Raw genomic sequence first — 13,073 nt, 5'->3', positions numbered from 1 at the left:
TAAAGCTACATAAAACTTAGCAACAATAAAAAAGGATAACACACATTAATACAATCCAAAGAAAAATTAATAACCCTTTATGCTGGATAAGTCTCATTTCTGTTTTTTCTTTTTTATTGTCTTTTATGTTAAACTTTCTACAAAAGGATGTATAAATGGTTAAGTAGAGAATCTCTATCTACAAAATGTTTTCTCTCATAAGTATTACATTACTTGGTGTACATTTAATAGACTGACATATATAAGCACATAAAAATCATTTTACGTAATACGCTGCGAAATACGTTGACTCCTCCTCCGCCTCACCCCTGAAGTGCCTCCTCCTCTATCCTCCCCATCACTTTCATCATCTTCTGTCTCTGCGGCTGCATTATTTTTAGGGCTGCCTCCTCCAAGCAGCGAGGTAATTGCTTTGTTCCGAGCATTTGTACTAGCCGACACCTCCCCTTCTTCTTCCTCTTCATCAGGGTCCAGATGTTCCATGAGAAGTTTGAACTACAAAAATTAGATATGAATTTAGAGTTAAGTAAATAATCTTAAAGAAGACTGTTAAGTCCTTAAATATTTCCTGTTTAATTTTTTCCTAAATCTTTTCTAGGCAGTAGTTGTGTGTGGGTTCTAGTTTATTTTTTATTTTTTAAAATATTTTACTTATTTATTTATTTGACAGAGAGAAATCACAAGTAGATGGAGAGGCAGGCAGAGAGAGAGAGAGGGAAGCAGGCTCCCTGCTGAGCAGAGAGCCAGATGCGGGACTCGATCCCAGGAACCTGAGATCATGACCTGAGCCGAAGGCAGCGGCTTAACCCACTGAGCCACCCAGGCGCCCGTGGGTTCTAGTTTAGAGGCTAAATAGATTTTAGCTATTGTCCAAGACAGGGCCTGGCAAATATATATATATATATTTTTAAAGATTTTATTTATTTATTTGACAGACAGAGATCACAAGTAGGCAGAGAGGCAGGCAGAGAGAGAGAGAGAGAGGGAAGCAGGCTTCCCGCGGAGCAGGGAGCCCGATGCGGGGCTCGATCCCAGGACCCTGAGATCATGACCCGAGCCGAAGGCAGCAGCCCAAACCACTGAGCCACCCAGGCGCCCCCTGGCAAATATTTTTTATAAAGTGCCAGATAGTAAATATTTCTGGCTTTGCAGGCCATATGGTCTCTGTCATTACTACATAACTCTACCATCATAGTGTGAAAGCAACTAGAGACAACATCTAAACGAATGGGCATGGCTATTTCAATACACTTTATTTAAATGAGCAGTGGGGGAAAAAATAAAATTAACAAACAAACAAAAAAAACAGGCAGCAGGGGCCAGGTTTGGCCCATAAGCTGGAGTTTGCTGACCCTGCTCCAAGTTATCAAGTAACCAGATAATTAATAATTAATTACTGATAAAAAAATTAATTACTGATAGACATCTTTCAAGTTCCCTACCCCCTTTGCCCTCTGCTAAAATAAGAAGATACAAGAGGAAGAAAAGGATGTTAAAGAATTTAAAAAGAGAACTAAAATAATTTTCAGCTTTGCAATATAAGGTTTGCAGTCAATGAATAACATGAAAAGCACTTTGCAGGTTTCATCGTTTTAAAAATTATTTATTTTTGGAGAGCGAGAAGACAGAGAGGGAGGGAGAGAGAGCCAGTGTGTGAATAAGGAGCCGGAAGGAAGGGGGAGGGAGGAAGGGAAAAGGGGAAGCCGACTTCCACTAAGCAGGGAGCAGAGAGCCAAGGTGGGGCTCTATCTCCTGATACGGAGGTCATGATGGAAGCTGTACCCAGAAGTCAGACACTTAACTGACTGAGCCACCCAGGTGCCCCTGTGTAAGTTTCATTCTTGGTCAAAAATATTATTACTTATATTCAGCTCTTTAAGTAGATTAAAATAAAAAAATTATTTTTATTTTTTTAGGGACAATCTCAATCCCATGTTTTTAAACATAAACTTTCCTGTGATAAAATATGCACAAAACTTGCCATTCTAGTGATTTTAAAGTGTTCAATTCATTGCCATTAAGTATATTCACATGTTGTGTAATCATTATCACCATCATTTCCAGAACTTTTTTCATCCCAAACAGAAATTCATTCTGGACCTATTAAAACAACAGCTCCTCATTCCTTTCTCCCCCACCGGGGCCCCTGATAACCTTTTCCATTTTCTGTCTCTAGGAATTTGCCTATGTTTAAAGATATTTAAAAAACACATTTTACATACACATACTCTCACATACCTGCTAAGTGAGTATTTATGGAGGATGCATACAAGTACACAAGCCTGTATTACCCTTCTGTAAGGACACATGAAAAAGCAGGAACACTGGTTGCCAGGAAGGAGAGCAAGAGAATGGCTGAGGAGTGCAGGAGGATGACTTTTCCTGATTTTTGCTTTTAGGAACTATAAACCATGTAATCTACTGAATTAAAAAGAAATACATAAGTGGGCATGGCTCTTCCCTGAAACTTGCCTATAGAATCTCATTCTCACTAAACTAACGTGAGTGGTGGACCAGCGTTTTCAAGGACGAAATATGATGCAATGGGTGAAGTGGGAAAGGCAGGCAGGCTTCAAGTAACTCGTTAAAACCACATAGAGAAAAATAATCCTGATGGTTCATGAAGCTTCCATGTAAGGGAGGGAGCTATCTCCGTCCAAAGAATTTAATTTTCAAAAAAGTATTATTAGAAAATATACTTTGGCTTTAGTACTCACGTCTAGATACTGTTTTACTATACTCCTCTTCACATCTTCAGTGATTTTGGAATTAGCCATATCACTCCGCAGGAAGTCCAGTGTTTGTTTGGGATGAAAATGAACTCCTGTTTTTCGGTTTATCGCCTTATCATACACTTTCGCAGATTCAGATGGAGAGTATTTCTGAATTTTACTGTTTTGGGAAAACAAAGTCATTGACTTTAAAATTTTTTCAGGCATTTATATTTAAAGTGATTGTAGTTAAACATCACTTACTAATAAACTTTTGTCACAGAGATTTCAACTAGTGAACTTCTACACAAAAATAATTTTAAAAAGGGACGTAAACACATAAAGGCAAAGATTAAAAAGAATAATATGCTCGTTTCCAACAGTATTTGTCTTGAATAGAGGGATCATTTAAATGTAAGTAATTTCTCAAGTCTGTTTTTGAATACCATGATAATGGCTGGAGAACAGTATCAATATAAATATTGGTTTACCTCCTACTTTCTTATCCTCCAACTATTCATCCTCTACACAGCAGCCAGAATGTTTACAAACCTGTTTCATATTATTAACAACTCTGGCTCAAAAATCTTCTCAACTCTCTAGCACTGCTCCAAGACCTTACAGGGTTTTACATTATTTTGAACTAGTTGCCAATCTTTAACATCAAGGTATTTCTCATAAAAACCTGGATTATCTAGCTTCTCTTGAACAAGTGGAAGCCCCTGGCCACATCATGCCCACCTTCTTCCATGGTAACAAACTGATGAATGTCTGAGTAATACCTGAGCCCCTTAAATAAAACGTTCTCTTTCTAGTTTGCCAGAGAATTTCTACCAAATCTACTTTACTCTGTTTCATGATCTGTCCTCTAAGAACATATGACTTTGTGATTCCTAGTAAAGGTTTCCATGAATATGAAAAATGACCAAAGTTTCATGGGTATAGGCAGAAAAAAAGATACCTATAGCCACTAATCAGGGGTAAACTTATAGGGCACTATAATATATAGTTGCTAATCAGTCACTAATCAGGGGTAAACTTATAGGGCATTCACAACAATCAGCACTTTCCTGTCTCTTACTTTACAGAGTACATTAAAGACCATTTGGGTTCTCCTGGAGCTCAGTCTAGTTGGTCTGCATCTATTCTTTATTCATAGCTCTTTGAAAACTTAAATTTGCGACCTATTTTAATAGTTGCAGCCTAATTTTCTAGTAAGATCTATTTAAGGAAATCAAAGTAAGTTCTTTCACTTAACAACGCAATTAGTGAATGTTTTTCCTCTCTTAAAGAGCAAACAAATTGTGGTATATTACGAACAAAATTATTATACAGCAACAATAAGGAACAAACTCCTTCTTTTAAAAGGGACATTTTAAATATGTAAGTAAACATGCAATCAAAACTGGGTTTCACTGCTAGAGGGAAGAGGGTGGGAGGGGTGAGAGGGATGGGGTGGCGAGGTCACGGACATGGGGGAGGGTACGTGCTATGGTGAGGAAAAAAAGATTACACACACACACAAAACAACTGGGTTTCGTATTTCTTTGTAATTTGAACAGGGTAAAGGTTTTCTTCTCACTGGTTATGTAACCTTACCTATCAGAAAATCCACAGAGATTCTTCAAATGTTGTTTTAACATCAGAAGCAATAAAATACCCTGGGAGACATTTGCAAATTCAATTAAAGGAGCTGAATTTTCTGGCAAACATTTCATCACTGAATTTATATCATCTTCTGAATCTGAATCTGAATCTGAATCTACACGTTTTCGTGACTTCCGAGGCCTGGAAACTTCTTCTTCACTCTCACTTGACTCATTTTCCTTACTAGGTGATGATTTTCTCTCTTTCCTTTTGTCTTTTACCATTGACTGGGGAAAAAAAAAAAGGAAAAACAGTAACAAAATACGACTAATAAATAATTGTGCTCTATTCATAATCATCAAAAAGCATCTCTACATTAATATTTTATGTATTGAAACCTTCTGACTTTCCATGAACAACAATTAGGTTCCAAGACTAAACAAAGTCATATATAATCTATATAATCCATTGCTCTGATGCCCCCCTCCCTAAAAGCTCTTCTCAAATATCGAAGAGAAACAATTTTGTTATAGGATAGAGATGAAATATAAATTAGTTATAAAAATATCGATTTGGTATAGGTAAGCCACTAGAGGAAAAACACTAATTATAATTTAAGTAAGGGCGCTTAATTTAAGTGCCTGGCTGGCTCAGTCAGTAAAGTGTGTGACTCTTGATCTCAGGGTCATGAGTTTGAGCCCCATGTTAGGCATACTCATTATTTAAAAAAACAGTGTTACATGTAATTTAACTGAAGAGAATATAATAGGCTTTAACACCTCAACTTCTATCAAACTCTCCCTTTTAAGAACTTCTCAATAATATGCAACTTTTCTTAAATTAGTTAAATCCTGTGGGTATTTTTTTTTGTACTTTACGAAACTTTTAGCGCTTAAAAAGAAAGTCCACTGGATTTAACAGAGGGGAAAAGACCAGATTACAAAGCAATTATAACTGTTTAAGAAGAAATAAAACTGGAGAAACATTTATAAGTATATTTGTAACAGTAAGTGAAGTGAAATAAAAATATGATGGCTAAAGTTTCTGGGAAATGATTAACTTCTCAAACTTTAAGGGGCACCTAGGAATTTTGTTAAAAATGCAGACTGTTTCAGCAGGTCCAGAGTGGGACCTGAGGTTCTGTTGGTTCTAACAAGATCTCAAGTGAGGCCAGTGCTGCTGGATCTTGGTGCACATTTTAAGCAGCAAGGGTTTAGTTACCTCTATAATTCCAACCCTTGGGTATTATAATAATCTCCCTGATGTACTACTGTGATCGGGGGAGCTCTGAGCAAAACAATTTTGTAAAATGAGATCTACTTGCATCATCCGGCACACGAAAATATTCCAATTAATTTTTAAATAATTAACTGAGTGCCTACTAGGTGTTCAAGTGCTATACTGGGTGCTGTTACAGTGAAACCAATTACATTTCCTCCTACAAACGGTAAGAGAAGACATACAGAGAAAACTGGGTGAAGATTTGGGGCACAAAATACGCCAGTTCCGTTAGGATACTAGTGTTCAGGGATAGGAGATCAACAGTATTATACATTTCGTTTTTCCTTATAAGTAAGGTACCTATTTATATCTCTTCAAGTATACTATTGTGATCTACAGCATTACCAGACTTCTAGAATAGCAAGGTGCTTTAAAATGGGATTTAAATGAATATATGAATGGACACCAAACACTTAAGATCAGTGCTTAAAGTAAGAGAAAAAAAGAAGTGGGATGGCTTATCAAAAGAACAATATATATTTATATATTTATACACTATAAATATATATATATATATGTGTGTGTGTGTGTGTGTGTGTGTGTGTATGTGTGTGTATATATTTCCACTTAAATAATCTGGAATGGAATGGTTTTAGGTCTTTCTTAATAGAAATGAAATGGCCACCCACTTCTTCTCCCCAATTCAAGCACTGCCCCAATTTTAATAAATTCATTAGAAAGACTTTACCTGTGGAAAAAAAAAAAAAAAAAAAGAACAATGGAAACAAAACAGTGAAAAGAGCATGCCTGCACTTTGACAGATGCATTAAGAATAGTAATGTGTGTAACTTACCTCCTTGAATGACTGCAGTAGGTTACTACCAGAAACTGAGAGTGTAATGTCTATATGATGCATTATAAACAACGGCTCTTCCTGTGTCTGGTATGGAAAACAGGCTAGATTGTCTGCTATATACAAGAGCATATTCACTTCTGTTTTCTGTAAATTTTAAAAAAAGGTACACATGTTTAGTGGATAATCTAGAAATCCATCCAAAAAGCCTTTTTAGAAAAAGTATCAGAGGGCACTTTCACCTCAGTCAGTGTTTCAGAAAGAGAAGGGTAAGGGAGGGAGGGAGAGAGCGGGGGAGGGGCAAGAACAGGGGAGGAGGGGCACATAACTGGATTTTATAAAATAATCTTACACCCATTTAAAGAGATTTCATAATGACTTATACCATGGACCTCAAGAAGGGAAGAGGTGAAATTTTTCTGTGCACCCAAGTGGAACTCCCTGCAGTATTCTTATAAAGTATATGGGATTTTTATGATAAATCCATACCACATCAGAAAGTATACATATGAATTCATAATGATTTGTCATTGTGCTTCTAGGAGTTTAACCCATATGGAGATCAGTTACACACAGTTACTATTCTGCCCTCAAAAATAAGTGGTAATCATAGTACTAACATGTGGGTTAAAAAAAAAAAATCAAAGTTCATGTATTTAAAAACATTTGTCCATTTCCTACATATCCAGTATCAGTCATTCTGACAGGGCCATATCATAGTCTCACACGATAAAAACTCTGAGGGAGGCAAAATTTAAGGCAAAAGTTATGGTTACTACTAGTTATTTGCTTTAAAAAGAAGTAATAGAGACTTTCAGCATTTCATAATCATATAGAATGAATATAAACAGAAACGCACATTAAAATTTAAATTCCTTTAAAACACAGCTTAGGAAAAAAAAAAAAAAAAAAAAAAAAGGAAAGAGAAAATACAGCAGTCAAAACACACTCCCCGGGATGCCTGGGTGGCTCAGTTGGTTAAGCGGCTGCCTTCGGCTCAGGTCATGATCCCAGCGTCCTGGGATCAAGTCCCACATCGGGCTCCTTGCTCGGCAGGGAGCCTGCTTCTCCCTCTGTCTCTAGCCTGCCACTCTGTCTGCCTGTGCTTGTGCTCTGTCTCTCTCTCTCTAACAAATAAATAAAATCTTTAAAAAAAAAAAAACACACACACACTCCCCTCTCCTGCCATCTCACCATCCTGCCATGCAAACAACCCAAACCCAGCTGTGGCATCAGCAACAACAAAATCCCAAAGGACAAATGCAATAGACTTGCTAAGTCTATTTTTTGTTTTTTAAATATGTATCAATTCCTATGTGTTAAAAGTTGGGGAAATGCAGACATAGGACTCCACCTTGTCTATTAGTTTTTTTTTTTTTAAAGATTTTTTTTTATTTATTTGTCAGAGAGAGGGAAAGAGAGCGAGCACAGGCAGACAGAATGGCAGGCAGAGGCAGAGGGAGAAGCAGGCTCCCTGCTGAGCAAGGAGCCCGATGTGGGACTCGATCCCAGGACGCTGGGATCATGACCTGAGCCGAAGGCAGCTGCTTAACCAACTGAGCCACCCAGGCGTCCCTTGTCTATTAGTTTTAACACCAATTTATATATGTATTTTTTTCTCCTAAAACTGAAAATGTTCAGGACTATTCTGAATAAACCTTTCTAAAACTCTGAAATTCTTCAACTTTGGTCATAAAAAAAGTCCTATATTGCTCGTTCCTTTAAAAATTTAAATTTCTGATGCGCCTGGGTGGCTCAGTGGGTTAAAGCCTCTGCCTCCACCTCAGGTCATGATCCCAGGGTCCTGGGATCGAGCCCTGCATCCTGCTCTCTGCTCGGCAGGGAACCTGCTTCCCCTTCTCTCTCTGTCTGCCTCTCTGCCTACTTGTGATCTCGCTCTGTCAAATAAATAAATAAATCTTTAAAAAAAAAATCAAATTTCTTAAAAGAATACTCTAGAGCTGCTCCTGCCATGTCTTCCTCACCACTCTTCAGTCACAATCAAGCTTGTGTCCCTCACTCTTTGATGGCTGCTACCTAATCTCGCCCCATTTCTTTTTTTTAAATATCTTATTCTCCTTGACTTCTGAGTAGTACCGGACATTACTGTCCACCCCTTCCTTCCTGAAATTTTCTTCTTCCTTAGTTTTCTCTTCCTACCTCTTTGACTAATCCTCTATGTCCTTCTCAACTCCTTTTCAACAATCCTATTATTTTCTCAGGTGCTCAGGACAAAAATATTCCAGTTCTCCTTTGACGATTCTCACACAGCCTTACTTGATTTATTACTTCTTCACAAAACTTCTTTCCTTCCCTACTGTCATATAATAGATCAATCCCTTGTTGCCTCCAGTGTGAACACAACGCTAAAAAAAAAAAAAAATCCATATTCCTGAGATGCTCTTTGGCATCTCTCCTCTTTATTTTATTTAATGCTGTTTTTGGTTTTTCACTGTCTACCAGATCCTCCATAAACCATGCCTCATTATGACCTTTCTGCTCCAGTCAAATAATCATCTATTTGTTATCTTCTACACATTCTTATCTTTGAACCTTTATTATCTTTTTACCCCTGGCTTAAGCAGTGGATCTATCTCATTTAACCTCCCAGGCCTTCAGTGATTTGTTCCTCCTCTGACATCCTTTGTTGGGACTAGTCAGGACACAGCACTGCATTATGACAGCTGAATTATCAGCTAAGCACTGTGCATGCCGGGGTGACAGAATACTGAGCTAATGACAGAGAGCAGGACAATGAAACCACACAGGAATGAAGCTCAGGAGATGAGATAAGGACTAGAGCAGAATCAACAGTACAAACCACCTGGCACGTAGAGTATGTCAACCTTAACGTTTTTACTTCCTTTATATTGAGTTCTATCATCACAATTGGAGGGAGGTAAGATCAGTGAGGGAAGACTACTATATCACACCATTTCGACTCCTAGCATGATGATGCCCTCTACACAATGCAAACTTAATACTGATGATGATATGATGGTGGTGGTGGTGACAATGATGATTAAATTATATTTCAAGTATTTCTGAAATAGATGCTTGCAATATTTATTTGCTAGATCACGTACAAAAAAATTTCACGTAGCACTTAAAAAGAAGAGGTCTAGTATGTATCTACATCCTGGCAATTTAAATTTTGTTTTATTTTTAAAAATTCTAGTTTGGGGATAATAACAAAGTCAACCTTTAAGTGAGTAAAACACAAAAAACCCCCACAACCCTTCTTTTGTTCTTTTCAAAACTTTACACACACATAGGCTAACTGGTAAGCTCTATGTGGGCAGATATTACATCTGTTCCATCTACTATTTTATCTTCATCTCTTAGCATGATGACTACCACACATGGCAGGTGCTGAATAAATATTTATGCAAAATGAATGAATAAATTAAGAGATAAGCTTAAAGAACAGGTTGTTCTTGCAACTTGTACAATAACCCAAAGGATCAAAACTGTAATTACACAAAAGTGGGCTCTTCATTAAGGAAGTCAAGTTGAACAAATTAGGATCTCAGCAGCCAAAAACCTACAACAGTTATTCTAACAATATTTGGGCGTGACAGAAATAAGTGCAATTTCACCTTATTTAGTGAAATAACCTATCCCCCGCTCCCAAGTGACAGTTTAGTGATTGAAAGTTATGCTTAAAGGAAATGTTATCGAAGTTTATAAGACATTCAGTATGGAGACACAATTATATTTTATCCCTCACTGTATTTGTACTCATGCAAAATTTTCCCTCCCAATTTGACTATATACCTTATACTTACTACAGGAGACGTAGAGAAACACATACTTAATACAGTCATTATTATTTACTAAAATGGTAATATTTTCAAAATGGTGACTACTTTAGGCATAAAATTTACAGAACATTTATTTTCGTAAAATAGTAAGTTTTTATGCTTACAGCTGTGTCATCAAAGAGGTTGAGTAAAGAAATCAGAAAGGCCCGTCTGTGCTGGCGGTTTCCACGGATCATGGAGTAGAGGTGTGAACACAAAGCACTAGAGGACTCATCTTGTCTGAAACCCCTTACAGGATCTTTTAGGCATGTGTTGATTGCCTGTTGTACCTGGTAAGACATCTTCATACCAGCCACTGCTTTCATCTGAAATCAATAAAAGCCTCATTTTTGACATGGAAATTAAGAATCAAATGTTTGGCTTATTTAAAATAATAAAATCATGAACTCAAGCGGCAAAAGGAGTATCAGAGATTACTGTTGCAACCCCCTTGTTTTATGTAAGAAAAAAATATCAAGAACCAGAAGAGCCATTACTGTCAACTTCACACAGTAGGGACTAGAACCCATGCATCCTTATTTTTAGTCCAGTCACCTCTAGCTCAATCTTAAGAGTTAGTCTTAAACACCTTGGGTGAGAAACTTAGTTTCGTGTTTGGAAGTAAATACTATGCAAAAGGTTTTATTCTAATATGAATATGGACAGGACATTTATCAAGGTAATGGTATACCAAAGAAAGACATTTAAGTTTAGGGGATACAATTTAAAAACACATACATGAATGAATCCAGCATATTTTTTGTCTATTTCCACAAGTTGCTGATCAGCCTTGTTCCTCATAGCTGGTTCCGGGTCTGTTCCCATAGCAATTAAATATGGCACACACTAAAATAAAAATAAAGGTATTCTTGCAGTGCAAATCAATCAACAAATAAGTGAATGAAAGGATTTGTAAGACATCACAGTAGTAAAAGCTCTGTATGGTCATGACATATATAAAACTTGCTGTATACTGGGATATATATATTTAGCTTTACAGGCCTTCCTATAAATGTCATATCTTAGTGTTCTTTTAAAAATGATTCATCTTGGGGCACCTGGGTGGCTCAGTGGGTTAAAGCCTCTGCCTTCACTCAGGTCATGATCCAGGATCCTGGGGTCAAGCCCAGCATAGGGCTCTCTGCTCAGCAGGGAGCCTGCTTCATCCCCACCCTCCCGCCCCCACCCACCTGCCTCTCTTACTTGTGATCTGTCAAATAAATAAATTCTTTAAAAAAAAAAATTCATCTTCCCTTAAAGGGGGAAAAAAAAAGCAACGAAGCACCAGCAAAAACACTGATGTGGCGAAACTGAAACAATTTCAGTGTTAAGCAGTTTCTTTAAACATAGAGCTCCTACACTAAGATTATCCACTTAAGATTATGACATATAATACAAATATATAATCTAATACTTTTTCAAGCTTGACTGAATTCGGTATGTAAAGATAACATAGGACACAAAGTAACTTGTCTTCCAAATTTCAAAACTGGGAAAATATAAATTCTTCCACAGTACTGATTTTATATAGGGCTTTAATGATCAGTCAGTCTGATAGCTACTGTTTTGTTAATAGCAAAGTCAAAGAATCTGAACCAGTGGTGAGACCTGAAAACAATAAACAGCTTAAAAATAAACAAAAGCACAGCATTAACTGAAAAGGATGATCATGGATTAAATCCTGAATCAGGGGGAGTAGGTCCATAAAAAATATTACTGACTTGGGGCACCTGGGTGGCTCAATCAGTTAGGCATCCAACTTTGGGTTTCAGCTTGGGTCATGATCTTAGGGTCATTGAGACTGAGCCCTGCATGAGCTCCATGCTCAGTGATGAGTCTGCTTCAGATTCTTTCCTTCTTCTTCTCCCTCCCCCTCTGCTCCTGCCCTGGCTTGCATTCTCTCTCTCTCACTCAAATACACACACACAAAAATAAAAGCTTTTACTGGCAAAATCTGAAAATGGGACTATTATTAGATAAGATTGCATCAATGTTAAATCTCCGGAATCTGATGACTCCATTATGATTTTTTTTTTAAAGAGTTTATTTATTTATTTGACAGACAGAGATCACAAGCAGGCAGAGGCAGAGAGAGAGAGAGAGAGAAAAGCAGGCTCCCTGCTGAGCAGAGAGCCCAATGCAGGGCTCGATCCCAAGACCCCGAGATCATGACCTGAGCCAAAGGCAGAGGCTTTAACCCACTGAGCCACCAAGGCGCCCATGAATTATGATTTTGTAAGAGAATGTCTCTGTTCTTAGAAAATATATATATGCTGAAGTGTTCAGAGGTAAACAGTTACAGTGATATCACAATATTACTATCAAATGATTCAGAAAGAAGCGTGTGTATCAAGAGAGAGATAAAGGAAATATAGCAAAATGTTAATACTGAATGAATACAAGTGAAGAGAATATAAGGGAGTTTCGCTGTGCGCTCTTGTAATATATATATTTTTAAGATTATTTATTTATTTATTTGACAGAGAGAAATCACAAGTAGATGGAGAGGCAGGCAGAGAGAGAGAGAGAGAGGAAACAGGCTCCCTGCTGAGCAGAGAGCCCGATGCGGGACTCAATCCCAGGACCCCGAGATCATGACCTGAGCCGAAGGCAGTGGCTTAACCCACTGAGCCACCCAGGCGCCCTTTTGTAATATTTTTGTTTAAGTGTGAAATTTTAAACAAGTTTTAAAAAGCAAATATAATAATAAAAAACACAACCAACTAAGGCCATTCAGAATACCAGCAAAGATTCCTAAGTATCTCAAAAATTCAAGAGTCTCAACACATTACATTTTCTTATGTGATCTTGATGATGATGACCCTGGATCATGAACTGGCTAAATACTCATTAGGGTGTTTTATTTCAGGACATAGGAAGAATATAACATATTCACAT

The 13,073-nt window shown here is 37.4% G+C and overlaps 1 protein-coding gene across 2 annotated transcripts in view; it reads right to left on the bottom strand.

The window, feature by feature from the left end:
• The window catches only part of NIPBL (NIPBL cohesin loading factor), a 205,563-nt gene that overhangs the window by 1,560 nt on the left and 190,930 nt on the right, over positions 1-13,073 (bottom strand). Inside the window, exons 41-46 of one of the 2 annotated variants that reach the window (XM_059417012.1) lie at positions 10,914-11,021; positions 10,301-10,501; positions 6,373-6,519; positions 4,311-4,585; positions 2,718-2,892; positions 307-495 (exon numbers count right to left, since the gene is read on the bottom strand). In XM_059417012.1, the coding sequence (XP_059272995.1) occupies positions 307-495; positions 2,718-2,892; positions 4,311-4,585; positions 6,373-6,519; positions 10,301-10,501; positions 10,914-11,021 (1,095 nt within the window). Of the gene's footprint in view, positions 1-265; positions 496-2,717; positions 2,893-4,310; positions 4,586-6,372; positions 6,520-10,300; positions 10,502-10,913; positions 11,022-13,073 lie in introns of both variants that reach the window. The other variant, XM_059417013.1, reaches the window with a different exon arrangement.

Source organism: Mustela nigripes, chromosome 12, assembly GCF_022355385.1.
Source record: "Mustela nigripes isolate SB6536 chromosome 12, MUSNIG.SB6536, whole genome shotgun sequence".
NCBI classification, from domain to species: Eukaryota; Metazoa; Chordata; class Mammalia; order Carnivora; family Mustelidae; genus Mustela; species Mustela nigripes.
The sequence above is the reverse complement of the archived record's forward strand: the minus strand, read 5'-3'. Positions and strand labels throughout refer to the sequence as shown.